The 20,758-nt window shown below is 39.0% G+C and overlaps 2 protein-coding genes across 3 annotated transcripts in view; one reads left to right on the top strand and one right to left on the bottom strand.

Moving 5' to 3' along the window:
- The window catches only part of Sbspon (somatomedin B and thrombospondin type 1 domain containing), a 29,725-nt gene extending 29,036 nt beyond the window's left edge, over nucleotides 1–689 (top strand). The window contains exon 5 of the mRNA XM_038346909.1: nucleotides 572–689. Coding sequence (XP_038202837.1) covers nucleotides 572–689 — 118 coding nt within the window. The remainder of the gene's footprint in view (nucleotides 1–571) is intronic.
- A 5,008-nt stretch (nucleotides 690–5,697) lies between these two features.
- Terf1 (telomeric repeat binding factor 1) overlaps nucleotides 5,698–20,758 on the bottom strand; it is a 36,238-nt gene continuing 21,177 nt past the window's right edge. For both annotated transcript variants that reach the window (XM_038348375.1, XM_038348374.1), the window contains 3 exons: nucleotides 19,749–19,837; nucleotides 17,574–17,680; nucleotides 5,698–6,636 (listed from right to left, as the gene is read on the bottom strand). In XM_038348375.1, coding sequence (XP_038204303.1) covers nucleotides 6,475–6,636; nucleotides 17,574–17,680; nucleotides 19,749–19,837 — 358 coding nt within the window. In that variant the 3' untranslated portion in view covers nucleotides 5,698–6,474. The remainder of the gene's footprint in view (nucleotides 6,637–17,573; nucleotides 17,681–19,748; nucleotides 19,838–20,758) is intronic.

The raw sequence follows: 20,758 nt of genomic DNA on the forward strand, positions 1-20,758 counted from the left end.
AAGTGCTGCTTTCTTGTTGGCTCCCCATGGGTTTCCTAGCCTTTCTTATAGCTTCCTGGACCACCAGCCCAGGGCTGGCACTACCCACAGTGAGCTGGTCCCTCTCACACCATCATCAACTTAATAAATGTACCACAGGCTTGCCCAGGGGCCAATCTGGTGGAATCATTTTCTTAATTGAGGTTCCCTCTTCCTGAATGGCTCTAGCTTGTATCAGATTGACATACACTAGCCAGCACATTATCTGTAAAATCAACAACAAACCACAACACATTAGGGCTGGAGAGATGACTCAGCCTTTAAGAGTACTTGTTGCTCTTGTAGAGGACCTGGGTTCAGTTCCCAGCACCCACATAGAGGCTAACAACCTAGCTCCAGGGGAACAAGTACTCTCTTCTGGCCCCTGTGGTCACTAGGCATGCATACAACACACTCACATATGTGTAGGCAAAACAATCATGCACACAAATTAAAACTCTATAGATCTTTTAAAAAAATTTACAACTGTGTAGGTTGGAATTTGCTTTGGTTTGCTTTTAGTGTAACCTACACTTCTACAATATTGTTTCAGAAACCAGACTCTTCGCTGGCAAGCCATTGGCAATCCTCGATGCCAAGGGACCTGGAAGAAAGTGCGGCGGGTGGACCAGTGCTCCTGTCCGGAAGTGCACCGCTTCATTTTCATATAGAGCGCCTCGGAGCCACCGCACAGTGCGCTTACCGGTGGGCTGAGCGCTGCCAACCTGAGCTCAGCCCTCAGAAGCCCTCAAAAACTGTGCCAAGTCCCCGGACATCCTCCATTGCCACACTTCGCTTCTGAGAAAGAAAACTTAGGGGTAGTTCTCAAGGATCACAGTCTCTTTGTTTCTATTTTTACTGAGTTAAAGAACCATACTAAAAGCTCCTATGGCCTTGACCTTACATTTGGCCACAGAATGCACATCTATTTGTACTAGAATCACTACCATGGGCTCTGGTTTGGGTAAGTTGCTGTTTAAGGGTATCTATGTATTTTGTCATTATTGGTTTTTTTTTTTTGTTTTATTCTATTTTATTTTTTAAATTAAAGACAGAATCTCACTATGTATCCTGGAACTCACGATGTAGATCAGGCTGGCCTCTAATTCCTAGATATTCAACTGCCTCTGCCTCCCTCACAAGTGCAGGGACTAAAGGCGTGTGCCAGCCCGCCCAGCTATTCTTTGCCTTCATTCTTTTTTGGCGGTGGGGGAGCAGTGTTTCTGTGCAGCCCCGGCTGTCCTTGAACACATTCTGTAGAGCAGTGTGGCATCAAACTCAGTGATCCACCTGCCTCTGCCTCCTGGGTACTGGGGTAGAAGACATGCGCCACCTATTTCTTAAAAGCTTCTCGCAAAAAAAAAAAAAAAAAAACCCACATCTACTTGTGACTCTTACACATAGTGTTCCCGTGTATTACCTTAAAAGTTGTCAACTAATTTCAAGTCAATTGTCACAAATAATCTTCCACAGAGAAAGGTGTTAAAATTTCAATTGGTGTTTTGTAGTGAAAAGCTAGCACCCATGATAAGGACATTTTTAAAGAAGAAATTTTCCTTGTTAGTTAAAAAGAGCAAACATCCATGGTAGATAGAAACTGCTTAAAACGTTACACTTTTCCTGAAATTTTGGCACCAATGAAGGAGTCAGTTGCTTTATTTCTAAGCACTCTTTCATCATGCATAGCTAAGATTGTTTCCAAAATTTAGTTCCCAAAGCAGACAATCTTTTAATGTCTGACTTCATGTTTAGTTGAGGTGTACTTACTAATTTTCTTTCTACAGCACGTTTGGGCTGAGATCCAGAGGTACATATGGTAGGAGGCATGGATCTTCCTCTAAGTGTTATGACCTCATACACAGGCAATAAAATATTACTAGCTTTACCTTACGGTTGTAGCCAAATGGCACGGAGTGCTTTCAGATCTAGGATAGCAAGCTATTCTGCAGTCATCTGCGGAGGCTGGTCCAGGTTCTCATCCCAGGCTCTACTTCAGAAGAGGTCCTGAGCATGCCCCAGACTCCAGCCTAGGACCTCAGTCGGGTTTTGTTTTGAAGAAGGTTTTAAATTGAGAATATTTTCTTTGAAAAATTGAATCAATATTTAAAAGGTTTAATTCGTTTGGTCTGAACTGAATTGCATTCACTAACACGGTCAACTGGAATGCGTATTTTTGGCACTGATCATGTAACAACCAAAGGCCAGCAGCAAGCTTAAAGGGGTGGCAAACATCTCCAATAGGATTTGCAACTGTATTTTCATTTAACTGCCAAGGCTGTTTTCATGGAAAACAAAACAAAATAAGTATAAAATAAAATAAAATAAAACAAGTTGAATTTTGGGGCTGGAGAGATGGCTCAGCTAAGAGGATACTCATTACTCCTGTAGAGAACTGGGGTTTGTTCCCAGCACCCGTGGAGGATGGCTCATAATGGCTTGTGGCTCCAGGATGTTTGGTTGGGCACTCAGAGCATAAGCAATCAGTTAAATGTAATGACAGAAACACACAACTTTTCGTTCTGGGTGAGAAATACAGCTCACTTCTCTTCCTTCCCAAATAAATTATGAAGCTAACATAGGTGAACGGGGGGCGGGGGGGGGGGGCAGTCTCAACTCAGAACCTCTGAATGCATTCCGACGCCATCATTCCCGCCCAAGGTCTCAGGTAACTCAGATTGGCCTGGAACCCACTATTTAGTTGATTCTCTGCCCTCCACCTGTCAGGTGCTAGCATTATAGATGTACACCGTCACTCCAGGTTATGGTGCCGAGGACTGAACCTAGGACATGGTGCACACTAAGAAAGTGCCCTAGGGAACTGGGACACGCTTGGAAGACTGAAAGAAAATTTTACCGACCGTTGGTAAACAAGAGTCAGATGAAGTGGCGGGAACTTATTTTGATATCATTTAGAGAATGGAATCAGCAGTGGGAACCTTTCTTCTGAACGACAGGAGATCTCTCTCAGTTCAGGGTGACTTCTTGAAGGTTCTGTTTGCTGAGATAAAATTAGGTCACCTAGAGAGGAACAAAGATCCTTGAGGAGGCAGACTCTCTACAGCATCAGGGGGTGTTGTAAATCTGACAGAACAAAACCTCTAAGCTCTGAGAGAAAATACACTTGAAGCCAGCTGTCTGTCGCAGGTGTCACCGAGTAAGCATGACAGCAAGACAGCCTTGGGCCAGACTTCGGGAGCACTTCCCTAATAGATGGCCCCACTTCCGCACAGAGTCAGGCTCTGAAGAGACAGAAATGAGAAGATTCAAGCGTAAGGCAGTCACAGGATCAGAGAAATCCACCATCAGAGACTGAGAATTCTCTAAGGTCCACCGAGGGCTGGCTCATTGGATTTCTTGAAGGAGTCTCACACCAGACACAGAACGGACGTCTAGGATATCAAAACACTAAAGAATCCAAATGTTCTTGGTGGAAATATCTGGTTCATATGTACAGGACCAGTAATTAAAAAGTGTGTGGCAATTTATAACGCAACATTTGAAGCTACAAGACAGCAGCGACACCTTTGAAATTCGAAAAGGAAATGGAAATGAATATATGGAAATAAATAGCCGCTCAAGGCTAAACTTACAACCAAAAGTAAATAACTGGGAAAAATTTCATCTCCAATAAAATTATTCACCACACACAAGGATAAAGCAATGGTGTTTTTAGACAGGCAAAGCACGGAAGTTTCTGCTCCATTCCCCTTTCTGGGAGGGCATCAGAGGGGTGCTCAACCTAACGGGGAGTGAGTGTAAGCCAGGCAAGACTACCCAGAGGACAGGGAACATGCTCAGGAAAGACAAAGGACATCTGTGGGCACAGGGCCAGCCCAGACCAGGTGGGCCACAGCCAGTAGAGCCAGACTACCCGGACACAGAAAGAAGGCAGTGACAGAATGCCCATCACATGCTGACAGGATTGGAGTCTTCAGTTTGGTTAGAGGAATCGGAGATGTGGAAATTATAGACACGTAGAAACTATAAAGCTCATGTGTAAACAACAGCCACAGAACTAAAATGACATATTATATAATTATACAAAACAATCAAAAAAGATGACAAATTATGTAGAGACACACAGATAGGTGAGGAGTGGAGGAAGCTAAGTGTAAGGGCTGGGAGTAGGGAGTGGGGTATAGATGGTGTAAGTGTGGGAGTGGGGTATAGATGGTGTAAGTGTAAGGGCTGGGAGTAGGGAGTGGGGTATAGATGGTGTAAGTGTGGGAGTGGGGTATAGATGGTGTAAGTGTAAGGGCTGGGAGTAGGGAGTGGGGTATAGATGGTGTAAGTGTGGGAGTGGGGTATAGATGGTGTAAGTGTGGGAGTGGGGTATAGATGGTGTAAGTGTGGGAGTGGGGTATAGACGGTGTAAGTGTGGGGGCTGGGGTAGGGAGTGGGGTATAGATGGTGTAAGTGTGGGGGCTGGGGTAGGGAGTGGGTATAGATGGTGTAAGTGTGGGGGGAAACTGGGCACATGTTTTTATGATTCTTATAATTGCATATGAATCTATACCTCAATAATAAAGTTTTTTTAAAAAGTACTCAAGAATTGAGACTAGAAGACAAAGTTTTAGGGATATACTGATCAATTTATTTTCTCCATTATTCTTTAAAAAGCTATTTCACGTATATGGATGTTTTGTGTGTGTGTGTATATATATATATATATATATATATATCTTACTCAACATGCATGCAGTGCCCAGAAGTGGGCACTGGACCCCCTGGAACTGGAGTTACAGACAACTACGAGCTGCCATCAAAGCCACGTCCTCTGGAAGAACAGCCAGTGCTCTCGCTCACGGAGCCATCTCTCCAGCCCGTGTAGAACTCTGTTCAGAGCTACAAGTCATATGAAAAAAAAAAGCCACTTAAATAAATTTAAAATGGTTTTTGGAGCTGATGAGATGGCTAAACAGGTGGAAGAACTTGCCACCAAGCCTCACACCCTGGAGCTCACGTGGTAGGGGAGAACGCACTCCCTGTTGTACTTAGGCTCCATTGCTGTGAGATACAGCATGATCAAAGGCAACTTGGAGAGCAAAGAGCTTATTTCATCTCACACGTCGAGGTTCAGTCTACCACTGAGGGAAAGCCAGGGCAGGAACACAAGGCAGGATAAGGACGAAGGAGCTCATGAAGCCATGGAGGAGAGATGCTCAGTATTGCTTTTCCTCCTACAACCCAGGACCACTTGCCCTGGAGTGGAGCTGCTACCTGTGAGCTGTACCTTCCTATACCAATTATTAGTGAAGAAAACGCCTTACAGGCATTCTAGTGAAGGTATTTTCTCATCGAGGTTCCTCTCCCCAAGTCAAGGTGACAGGACACTAACTAGCATACTCCTGAGTTCTTATCAGACTTCCTCATGCATGCCATGGCATGCAGACTTATGTACTCACTAAATAAATCCTAAAAATTAAAAAATAAAATAGCCTTTGATAAGTTTTAACAATGTATCATATTGTGACTTTTTAAAGCAATGGGTAAAATAGTAAATATTTTATAGTAGCAATTTAGAGTTGAAGATTTATTAAGTATGTTTAAGGTGACGTTGACTTATATGTTTATTGCGCCCCAAGATGCCAGCTTTGGAACTAACTGGCAGCATACTGGGTAAACACGGTTACTGGGTAAACATGTGCAGTAGCTACTGGGTCAGGAAGCACACGGCAATTATTAATGTTTCTGTTTATTGGGCAAATAGGATAACATATATTCAAGAAAAAAGGAAAAAAATGCATGACACTTTGATAGAAAGTTAGAGACATTACAGAATACCCCATTTTTAACATAAATATTTCAATAGGTTGAGATTTTTATTCACTTAAATACAGCACATAAAACTCAACGTGCTAATTATTAGTCTTCTTTGATTAAATATTCTAAAGAATAAATTGTTGTGAAAACTTCCTTTAGATGAAACTATTGAGAAAATTCAGGTTTGTCAGAACTTATGGATTGTTCTGCACTTTTACCGCCTAATAACATAATCAGTAAGTAGCACATTAGCCATAAATCAAGCAACAACAACGACAACAAAAAAATCACAAAGGAATATTCCAGATCCATTCTTTAGAAAATCCATTTCTGTGTGGCATTTTGTAAGGTTAGTAGAACAAACAGAAACAGCCACAGATAAATACTTTTTATTTTATCGGGCTTTATTTTTGTATTACAACAGGATGTGGGATGGGGAATTGAATTTGGTAGGGTTCAACAAACCTATATATATTTTACTAAAATAAAGAGTCTTGAAAAAACAAATAATGGCATATAATTTTACTTTTAAATCTGTACAAAACTATCACAAAAATAATGCTTTTAGCAATAACAAAAAAACCCTTAAGATATATCCATCACTGACCAGACAGTTTTAAACAAAATGTAGTGATCCAAGTATTTAATTGTCCTTGTATTAAGCCAAAACAAACCCACACAGCCTTCAGTGTCTCAGTTAATCAGCCTCAGTTTCTTCATTGTTCTCCACCTGTCTTTTAACATGACACTTGTCCGGTTGTTGAACTTATAATGTGATAGGATTTTTGCCCAGTTTCCCTCTCCGTATTTCTTTACACCACACTTCAGAAACCTGTCCTCTTCCCAAAGCCATGCCTGTTGAAGAAAAATAAAAAGTTTCTCAAAGAAACATTCTTTAAAGAGGACACATATTTTAAAAATCAAAGCGATGCTTTGCTTCTTAAGAATGAAGAAAAATTCTTAAAATTTTTCCTATATACTTTTGTATATATGAACACACATGTGTATATGGTTTTATATTATCATGTAACATTTAAGGGTAGGGTTACACCTGAGATGGGACAGTCTGCCTCACTTCAGGCTCATTGAGATTTCTTAAGCAGCTTTTATCTAATCCTTAATAGATCACCCCGCATTTCTAAACAGAACTCATGACTGTTTAGTACTTCACTAATGGACCAGCAAAAATTCACTACCTGTGCTGGGGGAGGTAAACACACACACACACACACACACACACACACACACACACACACACGCAACATGCAAGCCTTCTGTAAGACAGACTTTTAAAAACACAACTGTATTTAAACACACAATTTAAGCTGGCAGAAAATGCTGAAAAAATTTAAATAAAATCTAATACTCTGCATAGACAAAGTACTAGCATTTTGTATTTGGCATAGGTGACCAACTAATTATTCCTTCTTTTGGCGTGATAAAAAGGGGTTTGTACTACTTGTACACTAATGCTCACAGCTGTATTATCCACAACACTGAAATGAGGACACATGCAGGGTATCCACCAATGAATGAATGAATTTTCAGCATATAGTATATGGGTAATATTATTTATCATTGAAATGAAAATTCTGGCAACATAAACCTTAAGAATACTATACTAAGCTGGGCAGTGGTGGCACATGCCTTTAATCCCAGCACTCAGGAGGCAAAGGCAGATGGATCTCTGTGAATTCTGGTCTACAAGAGCGAGTTCCAGGACAGGCTTGCTCCAAAGCTACAGCAAAAACCTGTCTCGAAAAAACAAAACAAAGCAAAACGAATACTATGCTAAGTGAAATAATTTAGATAGGAAAAGACAAGTACTGGGGTTAGAGAGATGGATTTAGCTCCCAGCATCCACATGGTAGCTTATTAACTATCTGTAACTCAATCCTAAAGGATTCAATGCCCCTTCTGACATCTACAGTACCAGGTACACTTGTGGCACACATGTATATATGCAGATAAACACTCATATAAAATGAATAAATCTTAAATAAAATAAAACAAGTACTGTATGATTTCTCTGATTTGAGGCACCTAGAAAGGTCAAACTCAGAGACAGGCAGCAAAAGTGACAGCTACCAAGCATGAAAGAGAAAGGGGAAAGAATATTTTTATGGGTCCAGAATTTGTTTCAAAAGATATGGGTAGACTGTGGAAATGATAAGAAAATATGTTTAATGCTACTAAACTGTACACTAAAAAAATGATTAAAGATACACCGAAGAGATGGTTCAGTGGTTAAGAACATATTCTGTTCTTGCAAAGGATCTGAGTTTGCTTCATAGAATTGTGATGGATGGCTCACAGCTCCTTGTAACTCCAACTGGGGACCCGACACTTTAAGTACCTTACTCACATGCATATAACCTTATCCTAGAAATATATGTAATTAAAAGTAATAAGCCTTAAAAATCTTAAGATGATACATTTACCATTATGTATATTTTACTACAAAAAATAAATTCATATTGGAAAATTCTGTTGTTAAAAAGAAGAAAAATCAACATGGCCTGAAGACAATTGAGATGAAAACTATCTTACATATGACTGAATACCAGAGAAACTGGCACTGACCACAGCCAAAATCACTCCAGATTTGTATGCTACCATAAGACTGTGTCTTCTACTTTGTACCTTCACAATGGCATAATTTATAGAAAAAGCAAAGCTTGTTACAGTAATTTACACTATGTAATATTCGTGAGAATATACTTCTGAAAGGCATTTACTTTTTTCCTTAATGGAATACTTTAATAAAAGAATCTACAAATTTAATAAAAAGACTCAAATATGTTTGTTTAACAGACAAGAAAAAAAGCTATCCAAATAGGAATTGAGAAATTTAAATAAAAAATTAGACAACTGAAAGCTCTAATACAACATAAAATTAAGTGTGGCAGTCACCTTCTGAAAACAGTTCTGATATGGGATTCCCCTCTGTATGCTGTGAATGTGTTTTATTGCCAATGGTTAATAAAGAAGTTGCTTTGGGCCTATAGTAGTGCAGAAGAGGGCAAAGCGAGAATTCCTAGCAGAGATAGAGGAGAAAAGAGGGTGTAGTCAGAGAGAAGCCATATAGCCGTTAAAAGAGACAGATGTCCTAGAACCTTGCTGGTAAACCAAGAGCCTCATGGTAAAATACAAAATAATAAAAATGGGTTAATTTAAGATGTGAGAGCTAGCTAGACATATGCTTAAGCTATTGCCCAAGCAGTATTATAATTAATATAGTTTCTGTGTGATTATTTTGGGTCTGGGAGGCTGGGAACCTATGAGCAGCTTCCATCTAAAGAGTTCTCTATCACAAGGTCAATAGTAAACAACTGGTGAATAAAAACAACGTTGATAGCGTCCATATAACTTCTTTGGCAAAGGAAACAATGGCATGATTAATACCCATATGTTTTTTATATCGTATGGTTGATATTCTCCCTACAAGAGAAAAACTGTTCTCTCATAATTATGTATAAATGACACCTGTGCTCTATCCTCAAATCCAACTACGAAAGATTGTGTGAGACAGAGATTTCTGGTTTCCAGTCTGATAAGCAAAGCACTTGGAAATTATCGCTCCCATCCACAATGGGAAAATCAGAACACTGGAAAACTATTATATTATAAACTATTATATTCATCAGAGAATTAGTCATGGGGCAGACAGAAGAGAATTAAAGGAATTAATAAAAGCTAGTTGTGGTGGATGACTGTAAATCCCAGTAGTAGTGAGGTAAAGAAAGGAGATGCAGGAATTCAAGGGTAGCCTTGGCTACATAAAGAGTTTGAGGTCAGCCTGTGCTATGTGATATGATATTTCAAAATTTTGAAATTAATAAATATCCATCTGAGGAGCAGGAGTGACCCTCTGCCAGCTGACTGCCTTCACCCCCTGGATTCTGTTCCCCCAAAATCCACTCTTCTGCCCAACCTCCCCCACCTCAATCCCCTTCCCCACAACTCCAATAGACTCCACGAGCTCAGGTACAGTCCACACCAGTCTAGAGAACAGGTGAGTGACCTGGCAGCCAAGCTGCTCCACTCCCTAGAGCTTGACCCCCAGGGCACATCTCCTGACCCTCTTCCTTGCCCAAGACCCAGACAGCTTTATAGGAGGCCAGGCTGGTCCTAGGGACGTCCAGGTAAGACACTGCCATTAACATTCCCTACAGCCCACCCAACAAACCCAGCTATATCACCTCCCTGGGCTCCATATTTCTGCTTACAACTTTGGAAGAAGACTTAGGCTTCACTGGAGGCCAGGCTGGATGTAGATACCTAAGATATCACCCACCACCTGTTAACACTCCCTTTAAGTCCACTCAGCATCCCTCAACAGCACCCCTACCCCAGTGGGCTCCACACCCCAGCCCACAGCCCCATAAGCTTTACCTGAGGCCAGGTTAGTCCTAGGGACCCCTGGTAAGACACGGCCCACCTCCTGCTAACACTCCTTAAAGCCCTCCCAACAACCCCAGACTGCATTCCCTCTCTGGGCTTCATACTGTGGCCTACAACTATGAAGGAAGACTTGGCTTTACTAGAGGCTAGGCCAAGGTTACCAAAGCCCTAACAGAGATACCCTACAGGATCTGAAGACTCACTAGTCACTAAACCCTTGGCCAATTAGGCTAGAAAACCAGAGAGAACAGAGAAAACAAAAACCCAAAACACTCATTCAACAAAGACAAATGCAGGAATCAACACCAAGACCTATAACCATCCCAAATCCAGATGCCTAAACACCAGTGTAAGAACACAATCTATACCAGAAAGGGAATATGACACCACCAGAACCCAGCTATCCTGTGACAGCAAGACCTGAACATTCTAATGCAGATGAAGCACAAGAAAAAGACCTTAAAAATGACTTTATGAAGATAATAGAGGTCCTTAAAGAGGAAATGAAACAACTCAAAGTAGTTGAGGAAAAGACAAACAGAAAATCGGAGAAAATCAATAGATCCCTTAAAGAATGCCAAGGAAATCAAGAAAGCAACAAACAAAACAGGTGAAAGAAATGTTTTAAGACCTGGAAACAAAAATAGAAGCAATAATGAAAACACAAACTAAGGGAAATCTGGAAATGAAAAATCAGAGTAAGTGAACAGAAATTAAAAATAAGTATCACCACCAAAATACAAGAGATGCATGGAACAGAGAATCTAAGGTGTTGAAGATATGATAGAGGGAATAGATTCATCATTAAAGAAAATGTTAAATCTAGAAAAATTCTCAACACAAAACTTTCAGGAAATCTGGGACACTATGAAAAGACCAAACCCAAGAATAATAGGAATAGAAGGGGAATCCCAATTCAAAAATCCAAAAAATATATTCAACAACATCATAGAAGAAAAAATTTCCAACCTAAAGAAAGACATGTCTATAAAGGTACAATAAGCTTACAGAACACCAAATAAACTGGATCAGAAAAAAGTCCCCTTGCTACACAATAACCAAAACACTAAATATACAGAATAAAGAAAAAGGAAAAAGACTAAGTAACATATAAAAGCAGACATACCAGAATGACACCCCATTTCTCAATAGAGACTCTAAAAGCTAGAAGATCCTAGACAGATGTCTTGCAGACCCTAAGAGACCACGGATGCCAGCTTAGACTAATATATCCAGCAAAACTTTCAATCACCATAGATGGAGAAAAGATATTTCATAACAAAGTAAATTTAAAGAACAGCTATCCAGACCTACAAAAGGTACTAGAAGAAAAACTCCAACCCAAGTTAGTTAGATACACCTATGGAAATACAGACAATAGATAATTCAACACCAACAAAACCCAAAGAAGAGAAACACACTCTCACACACACCACTGTCACCAAGAGCAACAACAATAACAGAAATTAACAATCACTGATTATTAACATCTATGGGGACTCAATTTGCCAATAAAAAGACACAGGCTAAAAGAACAGGTACAAAAACAGGATTTATTCTTCTGCTGCATACAAGAAACACACCTTAACATTAAAGATAGACCCTCGGAGTAAAGGGCTGGAAAAAGATTTTCCAAACAAATGGACCTAAGAAGCAAGCTGGTGATGTTATCCTAGTATCTAACAAAATAAGACTTCAAACCAAAATTAACAGATGTAGAAGGAATTTTATACTCAAAGGAAAAAATCCATCAAGATGGTGTCTCAATTCTGAACATCTATGCCCCAAATGTATTTTTGGGGGAACCCACATTTATAAAGGAAACATTACCAAAGCTTAAATCACACATAGAACCCCACACATTAATAGTCGGAGACTTCAACATCCCACTGTCACCAATGGACAGGCTGTCTAGACAGAAATTAAATAGAGAAATAACAGACATTAAGACTCAAATGGACTTACTTAATAGACATATACAGAACGTTTCATCCAAACACCAAAGAATATTCCTTTTAGCAACTCATGAAAATGTCTCCCAAACTGACCATATACTTAGTCACAAAGTAAGTCTCAACATGGACCAAAAATTGGAATATCTCCCTGTATCTTATTGGGTCACCATGGGTTCGTGTTCAACAACAATACAAACTTCAGAAGGCCTAAAAACTCATGGAAACTGAACAGCTCTCAACTGAACCACCACTGGGTCAAGGAAGAAAAAAAAAATTAAAGACTTGCTCGAATTCAATAAAAATGAATGTACAATGATGGAGGATTCTCATTGGCTAATAAACAAACTGCCTTGGCCAGCCCTTAGGTGGGTGGAGTAGACAGAACAGGAAGAAGGAAGTGAGGTAGATGGCTCAGTCAGATGCTACACCTCTCCTAAGTTAGGCAGACCACCATGCCTCTCCTCAGAGAGAGAGACGCGATGAAGCTCCAGCCCAAGATGGACGTAAGCTAGAAACTTCCCGGTAAGGCACCACTTCGTGGTGCTACACAGATTATTAGATATGGGTTAATCAAGATGTGAGTAAGAGGCAGAAAATAATGGGCCAGGCAGTGTTTAAAAGAAAACAATTTGTGTGTTGTTATTTCGGGTTTTAAGCTAGCCGATGGCCGAGAGCAGGGCAGCGGGAAGCTGCCCGCAGCTCATTACTACAGTACAACATACGCAAACTTGTGAGACAGAGTGAAAACTGCATCTAAAAGGAAACTTTCCTTTTTCTAAAAAGAAAGTTCATGGTTAAAAGTGTCTGCATAAAGAATTAGTAGAAATCTGATACTAGCTATTTAATACCACACTTGAAAGTTCTAGAACAAAAAGAAGCAAAAACACACAAGAGGAGTAGACACAAGGAAAAAATGAAACCGAGGGCTGAAATTAATAAAATAGAAACACAATACAAAGACTCAATGAAACAAAGAGTTGGTTCTTTGAGAAAATAAAAAAAAAAAATGGAACTGAGGGCTAAAATCAATAAAATAGAAACAGAATACAAAGAATTGATTGAACAAAGAGTTGGTTCTTTGAGAAAAATCAACAAAATAGACAAACCCTTATCCAAACTAAAAAGCAGACAGAGAGTATCTTAAATTAGCAAAAATCAGAAATGAAAAGGGGGACATAACAACAGACACTGAGGAAATTCAGAGAATTATTAGGTCATACTTCAAAAACCTGGACTTCACAAATTTGGAAAATCTAATAGAAAAGAACAAATTTCTTGATAGATACCACACACTCCTATAACCCCTAAGGAAATAGAAGCAATCATTAAGTCTCCCAACCAAGAAAAGCCCAGGGTCAGATGGTCCTAGCACATAATTCTAACAGACCTTCAAAGAAGTATTCTACAAATAGAAACAGAAGGAATATTGCCAAATTCTTTTTATGAGGCCACAGTCACCCTGATACCCAACCACACAAAGCCTAAATAAAAAGAATGACAGACCAATTTCCCTCATGAACACCAATGTAAAAATACTCAATAAAATACCCGTAAACCGAATCTAAGAACACATATAACACTTGAAGTTCTAGCTAGAGGAATAAAACTAAAGGAGATACAAATTGGAAAGGAAGAAGTCAAAGTATCATTATTCACAAATGATATGATCGTATATATAAGCAACTCCAAAAATTCTATCAGGGAGCTAGTGAAGTAGTTAGATACAAGATTAACAACAACAACAACAACAAAAATGAGTAGCCCTTCTCTATATACAAGTGATAAATGGGCAGAGAAAGAAATCTTGGAAATAACACCCTTCACAATAGCCACAAATATATCTTGGGGGTAACTCTAACCAAGCAAATGAAAGACAAGAACTTCAAGTCTTTGAGGAAAGAAATTAGAGACAATATCAGAAGACAGAATAATCTCCAATTCTAAGGGATCGATAGGATTAGCATAGTAAAAATGGCCACCTTACCTAAAGCAATGCACGGATTCAATGCAATCCTATCAAAATCCCATTACAATTCTTTACAGACCTTAAAAGAACAATACTCATCTTCATAAGGAAAAACAAAAAGTACAGGACAGCTAAAAAAATTCTGCACAAAACAGGATCTTCCAGATACAATACAAATCACCATCCCTGATTTCAAGCTCTATTACAGAGCTACAGTAATAAAAACTGTATAGGCAGAAAAACAGACACGTTGATCAACGGAATTGAATTGAAGGCTCAGATGTAAACCTACCTACCTACAGACACCTGATCTTCAACAAAGAAGCCAAAATTATACAATAGAAAAAAAGAAAGCACCTTCAACAAATGATGCTGGAATAACTAGATGCTGACATATAGAAGAATGCAAATAGATCCATTTCTACCATCCTGTACAAAACACAGTCCAAGTGGACCAAACACTTCAACATAAATCTAGTTACACTGAAGTGGAAAATAGCCTTGAATACATTGGCACAGGAGACAGCTTCCTGAATAGAACACCAAATAGAATAGATACTAAGATTGATAATTAATAAATGGAACTTCATAAAACTGAAAAGCTTCTGTAAGGACAAAACGGTGGCCTACAGAATGGGAAAAGATCTTCACCAACCCGACATCCAACAGAGGGCTGATTTCCAAAATATATAAGGAACTCAAAAAACCAGATATCAACAAATTAAATAATCCAATTTAAAAAATGGGGTACAGATTTAAACAGAGTTCTCAACAGAGGAATCTCAAGTAATTGAGAAATACAAAGAAATGTTCAATATTTTTAGACATCATGAGATTCCATCTTACACCTGTCAGAATGGCTAAGATTAAAAAAACAAATGATAGCTTATGCTGAAGAGAATGTGGAGCAGAGGAACATTCCTTCATTGCTGGTTGTACAGCCACTTTAGAAATCAAGAAAATTGGGAATTAATTTACCTGAGGATCCAGCTATTACTCCCCCACCCCCGCACATATACTCAAAGGATGTTCCATCTACCACAGAACATTTGCTTACCTATGTTCATAGCAGCTTTATTCACAATAGCCAGAACCTGGACAACCTAGATGTCCCTCAACTGAAGAATGGATGAAAAAATGTGGTACATTGATACAATGGACTATTACTCAGTTGTTAGAAACAAGGAAACTTGAAGGCAAATGGATGGAACTAGAAAAAAAATTGTCCCGAGTGAAGTAACCCAGATCCAGAAAGACAAACATGTATACTCACTTATAACAGGATTATCAGCTGTAAAGAATAATCATGTTACAATCCATAGAACCAAGGAACTAAATAACAAGTAGAGTCCAAGGGGAATCACATGGATCTCCGTGGGAAGGGGAAACGAGATCTTGTGGGTGGACTGAGGATCTGTGGGGTGGGAACATGAAAGCTCAGGTTGGGGGTGGGTGGAAGGGGAGAGTGCTGTGAGAGATGACTGGGAAGGGTGTACATTTTGAGGTTAGGTAGAAATCTGGTGCAATGAAAATGCCCAGGAATCTACAAAGGTGATCCCAGCTAAGAGTCATGGCAACAGTGGACACATAGCATGAAGTGGCCATCTCCTGTGACCAGACAGGTGACCATCCCAATCTGGATGATTGTCAGAGAGCCTTCATCTAGTAACTGATGGAAACAGATATAGAGACCCACAGTCAAACAGATGGAGCTTGGGGAATCCTGAGGAAGAGAGGGAGGAAGGATTGTAGGAGCCAGAGGGCTCAGGACATTGTAACAAAACCCACAAAAACAACTAACTTGAGCTCATAGGCACTTATAGGGTCTGAACGGACAACCAGAAGTCTGCATGGGACTGACCTAGGCACTCTGCATATATATTATAGGTATATAGACTGGTCTTCTTATGGAACTCCTAGTAGTGGGAATAGGGGCTGTCTCTGACTCTTTTGCGGCTTTTGAGACCCCATTCCTCTTACTATGTTGCCTTGTCTAGCCTTAATACATGGGGAGGTGTTTATTCTTACTGCAACTTGATATGCCATGTGTGGTTGATATCCATGGGAGGCCTGCCCTCTCTGAAAAGAAGCAGAGGAAGAGTGGAATAGGGGGTGGGAGGTGGAGGAGAAATGAAGGAGGGATTGGGAGAAGAAAAGGAAAAGAAAACTGTGGTTGTGATATAAAAGAATACATTTAATTTAAAAATAAAATATTATGAAAAAGCAATAAACACATTTACTGGGAGCAGAGTAAGGAAGATAGTAAGTTCACAGTTGGAGTCATTCCTGGCACGGTTAGCAAACTACAACTGAACTTATAGCAGTTAACATTTATGAACCTAAAGAGTAGAAAAACCTGGGGGTACAACACTTTTAACCTCTAGGATCCTCACCATATTTCAGGGTGAAGCTAATACAAAAGCCAGTGCTACTTCTGTCAAGGGGAGGGGAGAAGAGTTATTTGAAGTACTCTCAAGTTCAAAAAACTCCCATTCTCCTTTATGGATTCCTATTCTCAAAGAAACTAATTTTACAAAACCCTAATTTACCACCTGTAGTCCCCCCTCTTGACTTCCCTTCACCCAAAGAATACTGGTGGTAAGTTGACTAAGAAGCACCTATGAAGGTAACGTCAAGGGTCACTTAAAAAAAAAAAAAGACACCCAGAGACAAGATCACATATAACCCAGCATAATAACAACCAACCAAAACCAATACAAAGTCATCATGGGCTAATAAAGTAGCTCATTGGTACAGTAGCACTTGTTTAGTATCTACTGGTCCCATCCCCAACATGGTGATGTGCAGGAAACAAATGAAATTAGCTGCTGTTGGATTATTTTGACTATTATGCTACTAGGATAGTCATCTATGCAAAATAATTTTGAGCCACAGGAAATATTTCTAGTGGGCTGAGTCTTAAAGCTCTTACACTTGAAATGACCCAAGTGAAAATAGATTGGAAAAACCAGACACATCTTAAATTGAATAGGAAAAATATTCCAGACACAGTAAAATAAAAGGACTAGATTTACTGATCTGTTGTCAAGAGTTGGAAAGTCAGTATAAACTACTGTACCAATAGTTTCACATACTGGAGAAATGGCATTCTGACTACACTAAGTGGGAGAAACAACATAAACCCTGAGGTTGACCAGACTTAATAAGATCTGATCAAAGCTGGGTGGTGATAGTGCACGCCTTTAATACCAGCACTTGAGAAATAGAGGCAGGAGGATCTCTTGAGTTCAAGGCCAGTCTCGTCTACAGAACGAGTTCTAGGGCAGCCAGGGCTACACAGAGAAACCCCAACTTAAAAAACAAAACAAAACACTCCTGATCAAATGGTTTTCTTTGTGGTGGTTTTCAAATGCATTAAGAATCTTATTTAAGTTAGGTCTATTAGGAAAACAAGTATAAATGCTTACTTTATGTTTATAAATATTATTTAATGGAGTGAAAAATACCTGCTTTTTCTTACGCCTGTGTTTTTCATCAGTGTCTGGCAAATTCCCTGAAATACATAACCCACTTTGTCCAGTAGTTCTTTCATTTCCTTCTGTCGTTATTTCACCTACGAATAAAAACATTAACATTAGCTTGGTGGTGGTGGCGCACGCCTTTAATCCGAGCACTTGGGAGGCAGAAGCAGGCGGATCTCTGTGAATTTGAGGCCAGCCTGGTCTACAAGAGCTAGTTCCAGGACAGGCATCAAAGCTACAGAGAAACTCTGTTTCGAAAAACAAACAAACAAAAAACTATGACCATTAAATACTGCTTTACATTAGAGAAAGGGTGGACTTTCCAAAGATTACCATGATATTCCTGTTTACTTTAGCTACTCTAAGAAACTGAGCTCTATACGTTTAATTCTTTTTCCTTCAAATCCGGAAGGAACATTAAGTCTAGGACTACATTTGACTACCAGAAGTGTTCTCAGTTCCAGAAACATATTCCATTGCTTGCATAAAAAAGGAAAAATACTTTTGGTATGGCATCACTGAAATCTTTTTATGATATTTAATAACAGAATATTCTTCTCAAATATACATCAACAATAATCACCAAGACAGACCAACAGTAGGACGTGCCATTAAAAAAAAATCCTTTAAGGGACTGGTAAGACAATTCAGGCAGTAAGTTGTTAGTGCAGTCTGGTTACCCAAGTTCTATCCTGATGGAAGGAGAGAACCAACTTCTGAAAGTTGTCCTCTGACAACTGGCACATGGGAGGCAATAGTAAGAGGACAACTGCTGCAAGCTCATGGCCAGCTTAGGATACAGGTACTTTTTGTCTACTACAAACTATTCTCAGACCACAACAGAATAAACAGGAAGTCAACAATAGAAAAAAAGATACTTAGAACAACCTTCAATTATTTGAAGATTAAATAAGCAAGTTCAAAGTGAAATATCACTTTAATTAAATGGAAATCCAAAACTAAAGCAGTAACTAAGGTGGGATTTCTAGCACTGAGTGCACGTCCTAGGAAATCTGGTCAGGTAAGAGAGAAAACCAACTCATACACAAAGATAGAATAAGTCATGTTAATGTTAGACTTCAACACTGTAGCAAGTCAAAATCAATCTGTTTGCAAAGCTGTGACCAAAAATACTTCTAAAGTACACTTAGACAAAAAGTTTTAAAGAAATACAAGGGACAGCAGATAGTCTTCACAGTAGAAGAATTTAGAAATCATAGACTTAAAAAATCCAGACAAATAGGAAATAAGATGAAGAGACAAAGAAAAGAGAATTCCGATTTCAGGATTCATGATCAAGAAGGCAGAATTTCATAGGGATTATATTAAGAAAAGAATGCTCCGAGCCCTGATTACACAAAACATAAGAACTAGGCATGATGTCACACACAGGTAAACTCTGGAGGCCAAAATAAGAGGGTCACAAATTAGAGATAGGACCAGACTACACTGCCAGATTCGGAACTGAACAAAATTATCCAATCTGGTTAGTTTGATTCCAAACCAACTAAAATCAAGCTAACTAAGAAAAACAGAAGATTGATTTATGAGGAGAAACTTCTGTTTAAATCATTCTACACTCCAAAGCTTAAATTTATATTTACAGTCACAAATAGAGCCAGTTTTCAAAGAACTTCATATGCTTTATTCAAACTTAAAAAATTATGGTTTATTTATGAGTGGGCACATGCGTGTGTACCTGTGGAGGTCAGAGGGCAACATGGAATATACTTTACTCAGGCTTGCATTATAGTGAAGCTGACAATGATTCAACATTAATGAGCCAACAACACAGTGTCTTTAAATAGAACAAAATAAAAAAATTGTGTATTGATTAAATGATAAAAAATGTTATTGAAGATCAAAGAACCTAACCTTTTCTATTTTCCCCAGAAGTACTGACTCGGAATTCACTTAATCAGTGTTAATAATGAGTTTTTAATTCCATTCATTCCTCAAAAAAGTCTAAAGTTGCTAAACACAGGTAAGCAGAAAACCAATGCTACTAACTACCACAGCCAAATAACTCAGACTAGAACATCAAAAACAGCGAACTCTCTAAAGCTGGCGTTTGGTCTTCTGAGCGCACCTTGAGCTGCGGTGGTAAAGTGAACAGCTAGAGCATACTTCTACGTCTAAGACTATAGCCATGGTACTCACTTTGAAGAATTCCAATTTTTGCTTCTTTCTTATTAAAATCTGGTTGACTGCATTGTTGTTTCAACTTAGATAAGACCGTCTTGTGACACCTAAATAAAACATGAGAGTTTGTGACTAATTCCAGAAACTAGTGAAGGTACAGAAGGAAAATGATGTTACCTTTGCGATAGGATCTTCTACACTGGCCTGATTCTCTTGCTGCTCTCCTTAGTGACCCATGTTAGTTTTTAATATTTCTATTGTCAAACTTTCTTTTATTTCATCTTTTTACTGCTCATCTACTCAGAAAGCAAGATTCTATCAGTTTTCCAAATACATTGAGAAGGAAAAACAAAACAAAAAAGAACCCCCAAACACTGCTCAAATTACAAAGAATTTATTTTCCTTCTCTCCTCTGACTTCTAAATCATTTTCTGCAGAATTTTCAAAATTTCTTTATTTGATGGTAGATCATGCACTTTTCAGCATCCAAGAGTTTTTCTTTTTTTAAAAAAGGTAAATTTATACTGGAAATAATGGATCTGGCATATTTTTTTTTCAACAGCCCTGCAAAGCTAGCATTATCCTAGTTTTATAAAGAAGCAAATTAGAACCTAAAAAGCAGTGTGTCTGAACTTCCATAGGTATTTTAGCTATACTCTTATCTATGAAAACATTCTGCAACTCGCAAATTCTTTCTTACCTTTCCTCTCTCCTAAAATGTTCTATTGTATTGCATTATATTCTTTAGAAGGCTATTCTTAAATTCTTCACCTCTAAGTCTAGCCTCCATCCCCATTGCTGCTTCATCTTGGAATAACAGTTCTCTCCTCTGGACCTTTGCAAGAGGAACTAGCTTAATCTTCAACCTCCCACAAGTCACAGTGCTCCAAACAAGTGCTTCACCTTTTTTTTTTTCTCTTTGGTGTTAGGGATTGCATCTGAGCCCTTACACATGCTAAGCAAGGGCTCCATCACTGAGATTTATCACCAGCTCCAGTAGTTTTTATTTCTAATAAAAGCTACTCCAG

Source organism: Arvicola amphibius, chromosome 11, assembly GCF_903992535.2.
Source record: "Arvicola amphibius chromosome 11, mArvAmp1.2, whole genome shotgun sequence".
Classification (NCBI taxonomy): domain Eukaryota; kingdom Metazoa; phylum Chordata; class Mammalia; order Rodentia; family Cricetidae; genus Arvicola; species Arvicola amphibius.